At 45.4% G+C, this 18,675-nt stretch overlaps 1 protein-coding gene across 1 annotated transcript in view; it reads right to left on the reverse strand.

Annotated features, from left to right (window-relative positions):
• The window catches only part of NPHP4 (nephrocystin 4), a 1,060,260-nt gene that overhangs the window by 540,258 nt on the left and 501,327 nt on the right, over positions 1-18,675 (reverse strand). The window contains exon 13 of the mRNA XM_069610268.1: positions 5,905-6,056. Within this exon, the coding sequence (XP_069466369.1) occupies positions 5,905-6,056 (152 nt within the window). The remainder of the gene's footprint in view (positions 1-5,904; positions 6,057-18,675) is intronic.

Genomic DNA, 18,675 nt, shown 5'->3' on the forward strand with positions numbered 1-18,675 from the left:
CTAAAAAAATGTTCTTCTTTTGGTATAGTTTGTTCTGATGTTATAACCTTGTTGTTCACAAACTTAGATTTAATATGAGGTTGAGAGACATTAAGATGACAACAAGTCAACCTATTTAGGTACAGTGGTAACAGCCTTCCTGTCAGAGGAAAAATACTGTGTCTCATCCCACGCAATCTCCTCATCACCCTGGACCCTGTCTCCTCCCAGGTGATCCACCCGAAGAACATCACCCACAGAGTTGGGATCTAGAAGCATCTGCCTTCCCCAGGCCACATGGGAGGAAACATTAGGCAGGGTTTCAGTGAGGGACCTGTAGGATTCTTTACGCAAGTCGCTTCTCCTCCTGTCCCAGCAGTCTTCTCTGTCTCGGCAGCTACGTCGATGTGACCCATGTTCCTGAGCCTCAGGTTGGGTGGCGACGTCACGTCCTGCACTACTAGATATGACAGTGCAGTTGTCATCTTTAAATATGCCGCACACTGAAGACTTGGAGAAACAACTAGCCTGCATGTTGTACTTCGAGCTCCTGACACTGCACAAACTCCCTTGTCCTCCTCCTCATCTCAGTAACTGGGTGGTTTGGGAGTTGGAGTCTATGGTTGTCTTTGGACTTTGAACTCTTAGCTGTTTTTTCTCATGGATTTCACATAAAGGAACACCAGAAACAAAAGGTGTGTGAGTTGTGTGTCTTTAGTTCAAAGGTGGAGGGCCTGACCAGAGAAGTGTAGAGAAAAGGTTTCTTGACTTCCTCTACAAGGGGAACCGTTAGCTGACAATAGGCCATTAAAGTCCTGGGTGTCAAAAGGTTTTCATGATGGGAAAGGGGGGGGCACTGTCTCATGCAATGAAGTCCTGATATCTCCCCGGTAGTTGTCTCCTGCCATGTGATTCTCCCTCATGTAACTGCCCCCAGGGTCAGGATCAGGTAGCGGCTGCTGTCCCCTGGCCACATAGGAGGAGGTTCCCACCGAGGAATCGTGATGACTCCATTGGATTCATCACAGTGGGGATTCAAACAATGAGGCGGTAGTGGGGAGAGAGGGAAGAGGAGAGCGAACAGGAGGTAAGAAATGGAGGTTGCAGAGCAGTAGAAGGAAAGAGAGGAGGTGAAGAAGTGTGAGAAGGAAATTCTAAAGGCATACCATGAGAGGCATGGACTGATGAGGAGGATCAAGAGTGAAGAATTGCACCAAAATCAGGGCTGGGAAAGAAAGGAGTGATAGAAGGAGTGGAGGAGGGCGAGAAGGACTAACACCAAGAGGAGTAGGTTGGAAATGAAGTGTTGGAGTGGAAGAAGGCGGAAGATTAGTGGTGAGTAACTGAAGGAGAATGAGGAGGGAGATTTGAGAATTTCAGATTAGAGGTGGTTAGAAAGGAGACTGTAGAAAAATGTGAGAGGGAAGCAAGAGAGAAGGCAGAACTGGAAATAAGGTAAACATTTGTAGAGGATGAAGGAAACTATAAGCAAAAGAGGGGGAAAGGAAAAGTGAGAGCTGAAGCTACAAATGGAGGTGAAAAAGCCCCAATCATCGTGTGGTGTGAAGTAGTAGTTGGGAGAAAGCATAACCACAGAGGAGAGAGGACATAGCAAGGCAATACTAGAGGAGGGGTCCAGCCCAATCACAGCTGTATGGAGCTATTGTGCAGAATCATACACACTTGGAATCCTTACTGATGATCCAAAGGGCCTGTTAGGCATTGCTAATTGGAACTCACCACCTAGCAATCAAGGATCCTGACATGGTGACAAAAGAGCGACCACTGAGTAAATCTAGAAAGGGAATACTTGAAACCGCAAAGACTGAATACTCCTACCTGACCACCATGTAGCAGGGCCCAGGGGGGATGTGAAGAACCAGAAAAGTTCTTCATACACACCACAGACGCCAAAGCTCTCACTGTGAAAAGGTCCACCTAGTGAATCTTATGGTCTCAACACAGACAAACTGAGATTCTAACATAGTATAACGTTATGCCAGTCATATCCCAATATTCCCATTGTATGTGGTGGAGACATGAACACCATTATCGATCTTACACTGGATTGCACTGGTAACGCCAGCAGGGCCATGACTAAAGCTGCGCACACTATTCAGGATGGTATGCACATATTATGGCTTGTTGATGTATGGTGTACTTTGCATCCCACATCTCAAAACTATACTTTCTATTCGTCTATGAATAACATGTCATCCAGAATAGACTTATACTTGCTTTTCTTCTCGATCCTATGCAGGTTTAAATCAATTAACATCCTTCCCAGTATGTAATCAGATCACTCACCATCACTCTTCGCCATGTCCTTGACACTAACGGCGCACCCACCCAATACCGGAACTTTAAGCCTCAGGCACTACAGGACTCCCTGTTCTGCGCTACGGTGCGGGAAAACATACAATTGTACTTTAGCCAGTATCTGAGCACGGTTGACACCACAAGTACAATCTGGCAAGCATTCAAGGTTTATTCTGAAATCTATCGGGAAGGACATTGCAGCCGCTGGAACTGGGCTTAATAATTTGTAGACATTATGCAATAGAGAAATTAAATCATTCTCAAGACCGGCAGCAGCTGGCCACTATGGCAAAGACGACCACCCGGGCAAACACTTGTCTAAAATTTTGAAAAGTGAGCAGGGAGGCACGTCCATACCATTCATACATAACTCGGAAGGAGAACCGATACATGAACTTGCAGCTATCAATGAAGTGTTTTAGAATAATTATTTCCTATTACAGAGGTCACAAGATGGCAAAACGGTACCAGAGAGGCCCTACTTGACGACATACAGATCACATTGATATCGGATGCCACAAGGGATCTCTTGGAACTCCCTGTCACTACTGAGGCTATTATGGGGGCCATCAGGGATCTGCCCTCTGGTAAGTCACCTGCGCTGGATGGCCTCAGCGCTGAATTTTATAAGGCATATCATGACCTGGTAAAACCACACATACAGTCGGTGTGCGATGAAGCCTTGCTCCCCTCGGAACTTCCCCCGACTGTACGGGAACCACCATCATATTATTGCTCAAACAGGACAAATTTCCCCTGGAGTGCGGCTCATGTCGTCCCCTTTCACTAATCAATACGGACATTAAAATGTATGCTAAACTGCTTGCCAACCACCTTTTACCCTACAGGAGACACATGAATATAGCACAGATCAATCCCTCCACTCATACAGTGGCAGTGTCGCTAGACGTGCAAAAGACCTTTGACATGGTGTTCTGGCGTTTCCTTTTTGCCGTGTTACAGAAATGTGGTTTCGGGACCAATATTATTCTAGGTGCTACTGGACAACTATCTGAACCCATTTGTCTTACTAGCAGTAGAAGACAGCGCTGCCACCTAGCCCTGTTGCTTTTTGCTATGATTTAGGGGCCGCTTGTGGATCTGACAAGGACGAACCAGTCACACAGAGGAGTGCAGATAGCGGCAGCATGTGAAATGATATCCTTCTATGCTGATGACATACTCTTATACATCAGAGATCCGCATATCAATCTAAGTCTGGTGCTCAATGAAATTGGTAATTATGGTTTCTATTCGGGACTCCAGATCAACTAGGCCAAAGCTGAAATATTCGCACTTAGGGATGTCGCGACTCCAACTCCTGAACCAAGCTTGTTAAAATGGTCCACGACTTGTGTTAAATACCTGGGCATCTGGGTGAGCAGAACACACGATTCGTTATTCAAAGATAATTACGAGTCATATACTGAACACCTTACTGATGAAGCTGAATAGATGGAAGACCCTGCCCCTATCCATAGCTGGGCGAATAGCCCTGATAAAGATGATAGTCTTGCCTAAATTGGTGTACCTATTCCAAAATATTCCCATTGGGCCGGCAGGGGATACTTCCGTGCCCTGCATAACAATTTTTCCCAGTTCATCTGGCACTGTGAGGAAATAATTGTGCCACTTTACCAAACCGTATGCTGACGGGGGCTTCAAGGGTCTAGATTTTGTACTCTACTGGATCGCAGCCCAACTACACTATGCTTCTTACCCGTTCTGGCCTGAGCAGCTGCCTCCCCATGTGAAACTGGAACAGGCAGCAGCAGGTGACTGTGACATCTATAGTCTTCTTTTACTATGAACTTATACTGACTCCTGCCAATTCGACCCACTCCAGTCCACACTACTAGCATGATTGAAAATATGTCCCCTGTCCGGCTCCGCTGCACCATACAGGTTACCTCCACTATGGCACTCGCCCAGGATACCTCCCACTATGGACAGAGCCACACAAAGAGTTGGCATAGCGAACGCTCCAACAAACTGGGAGACTTATTATTTGGCAGATCACTTCTAACACTGCGAGTGTTGGCTTCTGCCCGTGCTTTAACACCGTTATTCAAACTACACTATTATGGAATACTAGCAGCAGTCACAGCTAAATGCTCTAGTTTCCCCGCTGAACCGGATGAGGACCCCATACTCACTTATATTATTCATTCACATGGCTGCCGGCATATAGTATCCATATTGTAAAATCTACTACAGAGCGCAGCGCCAGCAGCCCGTGAGAAACGGAGCACCGACTTGGGCATCGAAATCACAGATGAAACCTGGCACATTATGAGTGCATTGACGGTCCCTCCCGTCCCTCTCGAGTCTCGTACATATGCTCTGGTTGTGCCCTGTACTACACTCCCTTTGGACGGGGCTCTTCACCACTCTTTCAGCAAGAGTGGGGACAGATTTAGAACCATCACATCTGCAATGTCTGTTTGGGCTAACCCTTGAATTTCCCCTTCTTCAACGTAGATTCCTTAACTTATGTTGTCTATTAGCTAAGCGCTGCATACAACTGGACTCAAAGATCACCACCCTGGACCGACTGCTGGCTTTCTGATGTCACCTGGGTGAACCACATTGAAGAACTGTATATATCCATGCTGCCGGGGGAGGGGGGGCATCCAAACCAAAGGACATTTGGGCCCACTTGATACACTGCTTGTTAGGAAGGCTCCCCTCTGGCAGGCCTCCTTATCACTACTTACTTACCATGTGCGCAAAACGCTAAACCATCCTACTTCTGTCATTGGTTTGTTTCTTAGACATAGGCCTCCAATGCCTGAACCGCGCTGTGCAGCTTGTGTACTTCTATCTATACCGCCCTCGTTCACCGTCACTGCCACGTATATAATTTGTCAATATTGCACTGCCACGATGGTGCGATTGTATGTTGCCAGGCAATAAATAAATGTTACAACAACAAAACCTGGGTGAAAGGGAAGTCTGGATCCGGGTGGAGGGACCCCACAGGAAGTTGAGGGGCCAGACAGAGAAACCAATTGGTTGGACACATTTGCAGTATTAAAAACCTCTTAAAGTCAATTTTTAAATTCTGTCCATAAAGAACCTTGAACCATCTATCAGACTCACAAGATTCTTCAGGCCATCCCTGATACTGTGTAGCAATACTACTTTGCAACTGCAGTACATATCAAACCTTATTAAATGGACGTCATAATTGGCTACCCCAACAGCTCTAGCCCACAGAAATATAACCTTTTGCAGAACAGTGGCTTCTTCGATTCACTTAAAAATGACACATACCCAAACATCCTCAAAACCCCATCTGTTTGGAATATTGAAAATATGTTTTATAGGTATGACCTCGGCTCGGCACAAATGAGCTTTCTATTCAATCAGTCATCGCCAAAAGATAAGAAACATGACACGTGGCAACATTATAGGCTGATGGTACTATATCGCAGTTGAAGTCCTTTCTTTATTGGGGTATTTAAGTGGGTCTTGTTGGCCAGCCAATATAATCTTCCAATATTTAAAAGTGTTACAGTTACTTCCAACAACAACTATTAACTTATACATGATTTCATTGGCATTGTCTATATCATATTTAAGTTAAATAATATATATGCTTACCTTCCTGTCTGTGTTCCCATGGCAACAATTGGGGCATGAACAGGAGTGAACGCCAGTTCCTGCAGATGGTCAGCCTGAGACAGTTCGGGCATCAAGTTCGTTTGGCTCAGGTCTGCCTCTAGATGTGTTATGCTGCTGCCATATGGGACTTTCTAGAAAGAAAGAGAATAGTACTGTAAGACATTTTGTTTTACCTCCATTTAATTTCATTACACCACTACAAAGTAACTGGGTAATTCCTAAAACAAATGTCAGCCCAAAAGAAAGGTTCTGACAGAAGCTTGTTGGCCGCAGCATAATCATCCCCACACCACTGCCATGTTGTATGTTACACAGGTTCAAGAGCTAATACTGCTGGTACACAAACAACAAGGGCTAGTGGGCAGCCTTTTATTTCTTATTATGTTTAGAAAGGCACAGACGCCAATTCTATAGGTTACTTCAGAATCCAGAAATAGCAACTTAAGTTTGTATACAGTACTTGTAATCACAGATTTTGACAAACTGCAAAACAGATGTTGGTATATACTAATTCAATGGCAAACACTATTTACGATGATGTAGGATGAAGAGTCGGCGGTCCAGTCAGAATTCAAACCTGTAGCTATAACCATAACAGACGACAGCTGTACACACATAACTCACTGAGCTTACTAAACTCAACCAAGTAGAAAAAAGTGAACCCAGTTCCTGTGAAATCTACATTTAGTGGCACAATAGCACTTCATGGAACAATATACACTCAAAGTGCCCTAAAATATTTACTTGACAGTGTAAAATAGCTCAATTTGGCAGCTACACTGTCATAAATGGAACCTACCTGAACCTCTTGCTTCTAAACAAACTTTCATCTTTTGCCCAGATGTTCTCGCAGATCATCTGGAACCCTACAAAATGGTCTAATCAATATCTCTGATCTTATGCTCTAAAGCTACCCAAAGATAACTTGATGGCCTGAAAATGAATGAAGTTAAACACCAAGAAATCAGATACTGCAACTGTTGGAAAAAGGTTCCCGGGGAAATCTGATCCTCTTGGTCTAGGGGACTGACCAATAGCATCTTGTAGTGAGAGAAATCCAAGGGCTATGATGGATTGTTATCTTTCCGTTAAAGAACACATTAGCTAAGTGGTAAAAACTGGCTCTTATTTGAAAATTAGAAGAATCTTGCCTTTTCTCCCCTCTGCGCAGAGAGTGCAGATTCTCTTAGCCTTTATTATATCCTATGAAATACATGGTCTATAAATGGACTACAGCAACTGTAGAATGCAGCTGCCCATCTGCTAACAAGACCCCCCCTGAAAATGCAGAATATGTCCCATGTTAAACAGCATATCATAGACGTGAAAGATACCCAGAGCAAGAAATCACTCCTTGGCTGATGCTAGTTTTTCTATTCAGGACTCTATTAATTATTGGAAATCACTCCCAAACTTATATCGAATCACCTCAAAAGTATGTACTCTTGTTTTCTCTAGTCCAGCAATATCATAGACATGAAAGATACCCAGTGAAAGAAATCACTCCTTGGTTGATGCTCATTTTTCTATTTAGGGCTCTATTAACTGGGAATCACTCCCTAGAACTCTGTACAATACTGAACATCATCTGAGTTTCAAAGAGCAATTGAAAGCATGGGCCTTGTAAGGGAGGAGAGTTGTCTGTGCAGACAGCCCTCCAAGGTCCCCCACCAGCACAACATGCAGAATCCAGAATGACAAAAACTAGTCTGCCTCCTTCAACTGACCTACCACACATTCCTGTTTGAAATTATGAAAGGAATTAACAGGGCCCAGTTTGTCAGATGTGGATTGGTGCTTCTCTGACTTGTGAACCAGGCTCTGCTATGACTCAAAAAGGTTATGATACCAAAAGGGCATCCCTTTTTAAAAAAAATATTACGAGGCATGGCTGCACAGTGACGTCTGTCAGAAATGGAACAATCTCACACAGTAGCAAGTATAGATTACATAACTCAAGCAAAAGGTACAAATTCAGAGGCCACTTAAAAAAATATATATATAAATGTCATCGATGAAACCTTTTAACGATCTTTTTATTAATTTTAAAGGATAGTTCCGGGACTCTTTTCGTCCATTAACGCACTCGAAATCAGCCGCCATTTTCTGATAATCCTATCATTTCCCCCCATCGCCCTGGCTCACCTGCTTTTGCGGCACTAAATCAAATCCCCCGCCCCTGAGCCTGACATCAGCAGACGCGTACCGCCCATTTCCCAACGCCAAAGCACGTTTCGTGTCAACAATCGCTGCGCCTCAGCTAATAAAGTGTCGCCATGGAAATGGCAGGACGCCTCTTTCCTCAATAAGTATAAACACACCGTTTCACAACACACAGCAGCAGATTTTCGATTCCATTACTCTCTCTGTGTTACTTTGAGTATTCTGTGACTCGTTTCTGTGCTCTGGTCAGCTACCTTCGCCGCTTCTAGGCCTTGTGAACACCTGTACCATCTCTGTAAATTATTTTACTTTCTTTACCACACAATGGCTACAATAATACCGTATATGTACGAGCCCGAGTACACCGAGCAAGAACTACTGGAAAGGCAAGCACGCGAAAACGATGGGGATTCGGACGGCAGTTGGGAGGATCAGTCAACGGATGAAGAGCCTGGACCATGTCGCATGGACGGCGTCTCCACCTGGTGCACGTGCAATCGGTGCGAGCTAATGCCAACTGAGGAGGAGAACTGCTGCTGCCGTGAAAATTCCGGTTGCTTGGCCTACATTTCGGAAGGCGAGCCAAGTCCGCAATGCATCACCGAGCTGCCAGAGTTCAGGGAAGCCTGCCTCTCACGGACCGTGTTGAGGATGATGATGGTGCTTATGCACGAACTTCGCGGCACTGTTTGTCCGCGTAATCCGAGTAACGAGTAAGTATACTCTGGTTTTGATGTCAGTGATGCCACTACTATGTCATGGTCGTCTCCCACATATAAAATGACATCTACATATCATTCGAATGCATGTAAATTGGTTCCATATTGTGCATTTTCTAGATAGAATTTTTTTCAAAGCAGAATGACATTTTTTACCTGAATCGACAGTGATAAGAAAGTTTTGTCATTTTAATACAGTTTGCATCTTTCGTTTTCACAGGTGGTACAGGCTGGTGGCCTATCGTTGCTTCACTTGGTGGCTTCACGGGAGGCTCGGACACCGCGTTCGGAGAGTAATACCTGCCTGTGCGGTACTTGCCATTAGACAACATTTCCCCAGCGACAGTGGACAATACCACGGATTTTCCCTGGATGTGCTGCAACCGGAACTTTACAATGTGTAATGTTTATTATTTATGTTCAATTGAAATTAAGATCTAAAATAAAACCCAACATATATTTTAACAATGGTTGTTTTGATTTTTTAAATGAATCTAGTGTGTCTCCATTGAATAGTCTTCCTGTGCCTTGTCTTGTCACACCACATGTCTCCGGCCAGCATCCTCCCTCACGCTGGCCGCCCACCTTCAATCCACATAACCGTTGAACCCATATGCAGCAGACGTACATATGTTATTTTGCGGGTTGGCATCAAGCCTCCCGGCCTTGCCTCCTCCCCCAAAAATACTTACCACACCACTTTGTTCAAGCGTTGGCAATAAAAGGAAGGCCGTTGGATTTTATTGATACAAAACATGGTTATAGGTAAATAATCAATATGGTTGATCATAATAAATCATCCTTTTGGGCACCGGGTACAGAGATGACCCCCTCTGGCCCGTGCCGCCTTGCCACCACAGGCCAGCCTGCTGCTGACTAACTGCCTAGGCATCCAGGGTCTCCAGGGTGAACTGCACCCATATATTCTCCTGGGAGGGTGAGGTATTTATAAACTCACCCCCCTTCCTTCCATGTACTAGATCCTGCAGCCTGCCTCTTACATGCAGTTAGTTGGCCTCTCCTTGGTGTGGCCCGGCGGCAAAGGAGTCTTGTCTGCATGACCACCGCCCTAATCCACCCCCCCCCCCGCCCTATCAAAGGCAGTTCGCACCGGGGTACTTGTGCTGCCAAGTGGAGCTGTCAGGGAGCGATAAAGGCCAAGAGGTGCCAAAGACCATGTACACTTCAAAGTGGTCTATAGAGCATGGGTTGTTGTTCCCATGTCTACCTCCAGACCCCGTGTCTCCTGCCAAGCATCCCCCCTCACGCTGGACGGCCCCCTGCAATCCACATAAGTGTGTCTCCATTCACGAGTCTTCCTGTGTCTTCTCTGCACGACCACCGCCCCAAACCACCCCCCCGCCCTATCAAAGGCAGTTCGCACCGGGGTACTTGTGCTGCCAAGTGGAGCTGTCAGGGAGCGATAAAGGCCAAGAGGTGCCAAAGACCATGTACACTTCAAAGTGGTCTATAGAGCATGGGTTGTTGTTCCCATGTCTACCTCCAGGCCCCATGTCTCCTGCCAAGCATCCCCCTTCACGCTGGACGGCCCCCTGCAAACCGCATAATGCCACGACATATACACGTCATTCATTCACAAACACACCCCTGTTTCGAATTCTTTATAACTCACTTCATATTTCTAATGAGAACTTCTTTGCGCTTTGCTAGTCAACCCGTGAAGGTGCTGGTTATCTGCTCTTCGTCTCTGTGAACTTCCGTGACCACTTCGAGGAAACTCGTCAGTTTGCAACCTGTGAACTGCTCCCTGTTCTACGACAAGAAACTACTCTGATCCCTGCATCTAACTGTTTGTTCGTCAAGGTAAGGCCATGTACCCGAGGTATGGATCTTGACAGTTCCATCTAACTAGATCAACAATGCGTGAATAATTGTCGTTTGAATGTTCTACACAAAGCGTTCATTCGTGTTTTGCTATTGAGATGTACGTGGGTATTGGTCCCCAAGTACATTTTGTGTTTTCGATATTATTATACATACTAATGAAAGTTCTATGTTTCAGGGAGTCGATGGAGCGTCAGTGCGTGATGGATGTGCTTATCATGAAAATATAGTCGTTGCAGCGCAAGAGGAAGTGGAGACATGCACACACGAGTCGGAGCAACAGCGTCCTGATGTTGAAGTTCGAGGCAAGAAAGTTTCAAAGAAAAGAAAGCAAAAGAAGGTTAGTGTCCTGGTCACTATATTATGTTGTTTTTCACTGTTAATAGTTCAATACTGTAAGTTGTGTTTAAACTGAACATCCCTTTTCCAATCTGTCCTCTAGTTGCGAGTGGGTGTACGAACTAGATCTACACAGACAGTGAAGCGAACAAGAGATGTTGCTTGTCAAACCTTTTGGCAGGGACTTGAGACTGGAGATGCATCGTGCCAATGGGAAGAATATGAAGTGATTGACAACGGAGCTATACCACATCCAGCCATTGATAGTGAATGTCCTCCTGGTAGTTCGGATGCAGTCGGAGATCAATTCACAGAATCCACACCCGCAAAAACTAAGACCGCGAGAAAGTTGAAGAAATTGTTTTATTCACCCATCGCCGGAGAAGGAACAGATGTTGCAATGGAAGAGAATGAAGTGGACGACAATGAAACACCATCAATATCACTGAACATAGCGGAAGACGATATCAGAGATTGTACCTTTCATGTGAGTGACATGTCCTCAACGTTACAGGCCGAACCAGCTGGGATGCAGAGTGACAGTATAAGGAAAGAGGCCAAATTCATTGTATTCGATAGTTGTTTGATTGATATTATTATTCGGATGAAATGTGGGCATTCGGTTGGTGGGGAAGTATGTGGGGAGCCATTGATTAATGTGACTCGTGCAATTCGAGGCACTAACCTTAAAATACATGCCACCTGTACAAAATATCATCCTTTCTCATGGTCTGCACAACCCATGCTGGGGCAACTGCCAGCAGGCAATCTACTTTGTGCAGCGGCTGCACTTTTTAGTGGTTCAAGTTTTAAAAAGTTAGAGTCTTTCTTTCAGTTTGTGGGAATCCATTTCATTGGAAAACTCAGTTCTACAAATACCAAACCGATTATCTATTTCCAGCCATTAGCGAAGCTTGGAGAATGGAAAAAATGTCTATTGATAGTACATTCGCGGGCAAACGGTTCAGGCTAGCCGGTGATGGACAGTGCGACAGCCCAGGATTTTCAGCCAAGTACTGCACCTACCACTTTCAGGACATGGAAAGTAAGAACATTGTGAGTTCGGTGGTGGTGCAGGTGTCACAAAGTACATCCTCAGTGGCCATGGAGAAAGTTGGCTTTGTAGCATCATTGCAAGAACTACAATCGCGGGGAATGGTGATCGACCTGATAGCCACGGACAGACACGTTTCAATTGCCAAGACAATGAGAGAAGAGTACAAAAATATAAATCACCAATTTGACGTTTGGCATCTTGCAAAAACAATCAATAAAAAAATGTCGGCTGCAGGTAAAAAAAAAAGATATGCAAGGTATTTCACAGTGGTCCAAGTCAATCAGCAACCATCTTTGGTGGAGCTCAAAAACATGTGGAGGGTCGTTGGAAATTCTACTGGAAAAATGGCGGTCAGTAATGCTACACTGTAGCAACGTTCACCGCTGGACCACAAACCAACATTTCCACAATTGTGAACATGGCCATTTGTCCACAGAGGAGGCACGGAAGAAGAAGTGGTTGATTCCTTCATCACCCACTCACAAAGCCATTGAAAAGATTGTATTTGATAAAACTATAACAAGAGATTTGAGGGGACTCACGGAATTCTGCCACACAGGAGATTTGGAGGTGTTCCACAATATGTGCCTAAAGTACAGGCCAAAACGATTGCATTTTGGCATGGAGGGCATGATAAATCGGACTCTTCTAGCGGTCTTGGCACATAACCATAATGTTGGCCGTCAACAAAGTAGGACGACCGGAACTTTAGGGACGCTTCGCTACAATAAGGCCTTCACTAAAAGAAGTAAACAATGGGTGATCAAACCAGTGTTTCAGGATATGCAATATGAGTTTATTGAGAGACTTATTGTTGATGTCCTAGATAGGCACATACATGGAGTTGTGAACGAACCTGTGCAGGGGACAACTGCATTGCCACCCAACATTGCCTCTGTTCCATGTCCACCTAAAGAAAAGCTCATTGAGAAATACACATCACGGTTTAAATGATTGTAATTTGATTGTCTGTTCTCTCGAGTCTCCTCATGTCGCAGGCCCATTGAATATGTGCATCTATGTAATGTGTAAATAAAAGTGATTGCTCAGTGTACATGCAATGTGTCTCTCCACCGTTGCCCCTCCCTTCACCGTGCAGTTGTGCGAACCACCCGGGTGTCACCTGTGACTTTGCTCTGGAGTCTCCTCATGTTGCAGGCCCATTGAATATGTGTAACTATGTATTGTGTAAATAAAAGTGATTGCTCAATGTACATGCAATGTGTCTATCCAACCTTGTTCATTTGCGCATTAAATTAAACCAAACAGTAATATAAATCATTTTTCAAAAAATATAGAATGTCTCCGTATTTATGGTTCTCTGGGGCTGCAAATGCACGCAGACAAAATGCAAAGATGGAGTGTAAATTTCAAGTCTTGTGAGATGGCCTTACACTGAATGTAGCTAACTAGGAATGTGTGCTCGTTCAAAGTGAAGGTCAGCTGCTTTGATTTTTTGCTCGGGTGCCGGAATGGCCCACGACTCAGTATAAGGTTCTATTGTTATTTGACCTTGACAGGCCGGGACCATCCCGAAAGACTTCTTTTTGGGGGTGTGGGGCAATAACGTAAGAAACGATAATGAATATAATTTCAGAAACGAAAGCCATTTAATGTTCGTTCATTAGAAGAAATAACGTCGGCATAGAAGGAGTGGTATTTCGGGGCTGCCCTATGCACAGACACAATGGAAAATGCAAATATAATGTAAGTAACTCTTTAGATGAGTTTATACCGCAATTTAATTACTATACAGTAGCTTTAAAGACGGGTTAAGTTGTACTTGTTCGTTCTATGTGGCATATTGTTTTGTACCGCGCACTATCTTGAGGAGAACCATCTCCTTTTACGGAAGCACCTCAAAACCTTCCTCTTTGCTTCTGCTTTCTCTCTCCCTCTCCCCTGCTACAACTGGTCCACTGTCTGCGACCTCGGTCCTGGGCCCTTCCACTCTCCACCTGCACTGCCTCCCTGTCAACCCCTGCACTGGGGGACTGTCTCAGTATCCTACAGCCCCCCCCAGTTGCACTGTCCTAGCTATGAAATAATTTCCCGACCTAATATATAAAATGAATAATTTTAATAAAGATCTGATGGTGAGACTAATTTCATTTTTTATGTTTTTAAAACAGGTACATCCTTCATTATTGTATGTGTCACGAGGACCAGACACCGGCGGATGGCTTTTTCAACCGCCAGTTGCTTCTCCGCGTGAACAACGTTACCACCCTGACCATTTTATGGGACGATCGCCAAGTACAAGTATGCCCTTACGCGGTACTAACGGCTAGATGCAACATACAGACCGTTGTGGTGGCCTAGTGCCTCGTTGTTGGAACAGCCATGCGATTATCAGTGCGACCGAAGAGCTTATTTTATCGTAAACCAACACCCTGTGTACTGCACACGAACATCGCTTGCCTCAAGACGAACTATTTTGGATCGAGAGCAAAGAAAAATGCAAATCGCTGAATATTCTCAAAACATTTGATGTCAAATAAATGTACTTTGCCAAATGTACAATCTTGCCGTTTGCTTTTAAACCACAGTTTCATATTCCGAATTGTGGCGCTGTATTGTGAGATGATCTAAGACCCTGTGTACAGCAAAGGAACATCGCGTGCCTCAAAACGAACTTTTTGGAACGTGAGCAAATAAAAATGAAAATCGCTGAATATTCTCAAAACATTTGATGTCAAATAAATGTACTTTACCAAATTTACAATCTTGCGGTGTAATTTAAAAGTACAGTTTCATATTCCCAATTGTGGCGCGCTGTGTTGTGTGAGCTCATCTGTGTTGATTTCCGGGTTCTGTGTGGAGTCGCGTAGAAGACGCCTGGGCGCGTTTGCCTACGCAGCTCAGTCACGTCACGGATAGAGACGGGGAATATGAATGTTTTGATAAAGTCTGTTTCAGGGGTGGGGGATTTGATTTAGTGCCGCAAAAGCAGGTGAGCCAGGGCGATGGGGGGAAATGATAGGATTATCAGAAAATGGCGGCTGATTTCGAGTGCGTTAATGGACGAAAAGTCGGCTAAGGTCCATAGGAAAGTTTTCTACGATCTACCGAGTTATGCTTAAAAACACATGGCCGAACCGTAGGGACAATAAAAAAAAGTCCCGGAACTATCCTTTAACATGTAACCAAACACAAACATAAACAAACCCTTCTTCCCCATCACCCCACCCACCCCCACCCACATTCCCCAGGAATTCAGAACGGCAGTACTTAAGCATATGGACACGAGACACAGCGTTAGGAGTTACGTCAAAACAAGTTCAAGATACGAATACTGTGAGGACACCATTGCAGCATATAGTCACTTTGCAAATATTGGAGGGGAGGACCCCAGTCTGCATGAAAAGTCTCTGGGGTACCCTGCAGTTTATAGGTCATCCTTTATGGTGACAAAGTGCCAGACTTTTCTGAGCCATTGAAGTTGAGTTGGAGGAGTTCGTTGTTTCCAGCATTGAGCTATTACTAGCCATGCCGCTATCACCAAAACCATAATCACTTTCCGCTGGCGCTTGGTAAAAACTGACTGCTGCAGATCAAAAAGGCCTGCCAACCACACTCCGTCCCCCAGAGTCTCAAGCCTGTGGAACATTTTCCCCGCCTCAGTCTTGAGTTCCCTCCAAAAGTCCTCCAGGACCGTACACGTCTTCCATATGTGCTTCCAGTCCCCATATTGTTGGCACCCCCGCCGGCACAGCCCGTCCTTGTCCAGAAATATGATTCGTAGTTTTTCTGGCGTCAGGTGGCACTGTACTAGCACTTTATACCACATTTCTCTCAGAAGGGTCGACCTAGTCAATTTGGGTATATTTCGCCAAATTTCCTCCCAGAAATTCAGAGGAATCTTCTCCCCCAGTGTCACCTCCCACTTCTTCATATAGTTCCACCAGACCTCCTCCTCCTGCAAATTCAAATGCCCGTACAGGTTAGATATAAGTTTCCGCGTTCCGGCGTCTGTTGTCAAGAAGGTTTCAAATCTCATGAAGGGCCTTGTACCAGCTTCCCCAATGGTGGGGGAGGAGAGCCAGTGGGCTAGTTGAGTATACTGGTACCTATCCGAGGTAGTCAGACCAAATTTTCTGACAGAGTCCTCATAGGTCCCAAGCGAGTGAGCGGGGAACATGTCGCACATTTTTGTGCAACCTGCCTGCTTCCAAGAGGAGAATGCTTTCGGATCCATCCCCGGGGGGAAATCAGGATTGCCAAATAGCGGCGTGAAGGGAGAGGGATGGGTTGTCAGACCCACCCTTTGCACTGCAGTGTCCCATGCGGTGAGAGTCGCCCCTAGAATTTCGCTTATTTTGGAGTTCGTATGCCTATGTTTCTTGTGGGACGAAAGGAGATTAGAGAGGGGAGTCCTTGCCACAGCCGTATCCTGCTGTGTCCACTTGTGCTGGGGGGTATCTGCCACCCATTCTCTAATCACACGAAGTTGTGCTGCCTCATAATATTTCTGGAAATGTGGAAACGCCAAGTCACCGTCCCCCACCTGTGCCGTCATCAAAGCCGATGCTACTCTTGGTCTCTTGCCCTGCCATACATAAGACAAAATCATCTTGTTCAGTGATCTGAAGAACAATTTGGGTAGACTTATTGGAAGGGCCTGAAAATAGTAAAGGGCCTTCTGGAGGACTGTCATCTTGACTGCAGCAATCCTTCCCAACCATGAAACGGAAAGGGGGGACCACCTTGCTAAGAGGTTCTGCAGTTGCAGAAGTAGGGCTGGGTAATTGGCCTGGTAAAGTTGTGATACAGAGGGGGTGAGCTTGACTCCAAGATATGTTATGTTGTTTTGTGCTACTTTCATCACCTGTGCCTGCGCTAATCTCATTATTGTCGAAGGGTCATCCGAGATATTCATGATTTCCGACTTGGCCTTGTTTATTTGGAGACCCGAGACAGCTCTGAATGCCTCCAATTCTTGTAAGAGGGCTGAGATTCCGTAGGCTCAGTTATGGCTACCAACATGTCATCCGCAAAGGGCATGGTTTTATGTTCTAGCCCCCCCATCTGAATGCCCCTAATTTGTCTCTGAAGGCGTATCCTCATCAAGAGGGGTTCAAGAAAAAGGGCATATAAGAGGGGGGACATCGGGCAGCCTCGCTTCGTTCCTCTCGTCTGGGCGATTGGCTGGGACAAGAAGCCATTAACTGATATTCTCAGGGTAGGAGAGTTGTAGTTAGCCCTCAACATTTTCAAGTAGGATTCTCCAAATCCCATTTGTTCCATTGTAAGAAAAAGTTGTGACCATTCAACGCAGTCAAACGCTTTCTCAGCGTCCAAAGCCACCAATATAGCTTTAGTGCTGGTACGTTCCACCTTCTCAATTATGTGGCAAACCCTCCTGGTGTTGTCCGCTGTTTGTCTCAAGGGGACAAAACCTGTTTGATCCATGTCTATCAAAGATGCCAGATGCTCCGTTAGCCTATTGGCCAGAATATTTGTGTAGAGCTTTGCATCAAGATTTATCAGGGCAATCGGCCTGTATGATCCTGGCAGGGTAGGGTCCTTGCCTGGCTTCGGAAAAAAGACAACTTTTGCTTTGTTCATAGAGGGTGTGATGTTTCCCTGGGATTTAAACGTGTTAAAGAGGAGCGTGAGCCTAGGGACCAGTGAGGCTCGGAATTCTTTATAGAAGACCTCAGTAAAGCCATCTGGTCCCGGTGCCTTGTTTTTGGGGAGTTGCTTGATAGCTCGGAGTACCTCTTCCGGCGTAATATCTTGGTCTAGTACATCTCTGGTTTCTCTTTGTAACTGGGTGAGAGGAATGTCCTGAAGGTATTTCTTCTGTTCCGATTCGATTGGGCAAGTCGAGCGGCAAAGGGACTGGTAGAAAGTTTGCATGATCTCTCCCATTTCAGCATCAGTAGTTTTCCGATCCCCATTGAGATCTTTCAGAGCTAAAATCGACCTTTCTTTAACAGTCTCACAGAGTTGACGGGCAAGCAATTTATCTGCTTTGTTGGCTAGCAAGTAGTACTTTTGCCTCGTTCGAAGGAGGGAATGCTCCACCTTTTTCGTAGGAAGGAGGTCCAATTGCCCCTGGATATGCTGCATCGCTCTTGTCTTGGCCCTGCTAGGGTTGGCCACCACCTCCTTCTGGGCCATCCTGAGTCGTGCTTTCAAGTCGTGCTCCCATTGTGCCAAAGGTTTATCTTTCCTTGCTTTGAGGGCTATGAGCTCACCTCTTAAGACCGCTTTGAAGGCATCCCGCACTATCTCCTGCAGGGTTTCCCGTGTGTCGTTTTCAGCAAAGGAAGCATCTATCTTCTCCTGAATTTCTTCTACAATTGTGTTGTCTTGCAGTAGATCAGACAGGAACCTCCAGGCCCAAGGCGTCCTCTCCCTATTTCTGAGAGCTGAGGACAGTATAACCGGAGCATGGTATGAGAGAGAGATGGGACCCACCTCCTTGTCCCCCATCCTGCCCATCAAGGGTGTAGAGGCCCATATATAGTCTATCCTTTATAGGGAATTATGGACTTGTGAGAAGTGTGTATATCCCGGCGTTCCCGGATTTTTTGTTCGCCATATATCATGAAGGGAAAGGAACTCGAATGCCTGTTCTGGAGCTCCTGTCCAGCGATGGGTTCCAAGCCAAGTTTAAAT

The sequence above is a fragment of the Ambystoma mexicanum genome, chromosome 8 (genome assembly GCF_040938575.1).
Source record: "Ambystoma mexicanum isolate Mex_15411 chromosome 8, UKY_AmexF1_1, whole genome shotgun sequence".
NCBI classification, from domain to species: domain Eukaryota; kingdom Metazoa; phylum Chordata; class Amphibia; order Caudata; family Ambystomatidae; genus Ambystoma; species Ambystoma mexicanum.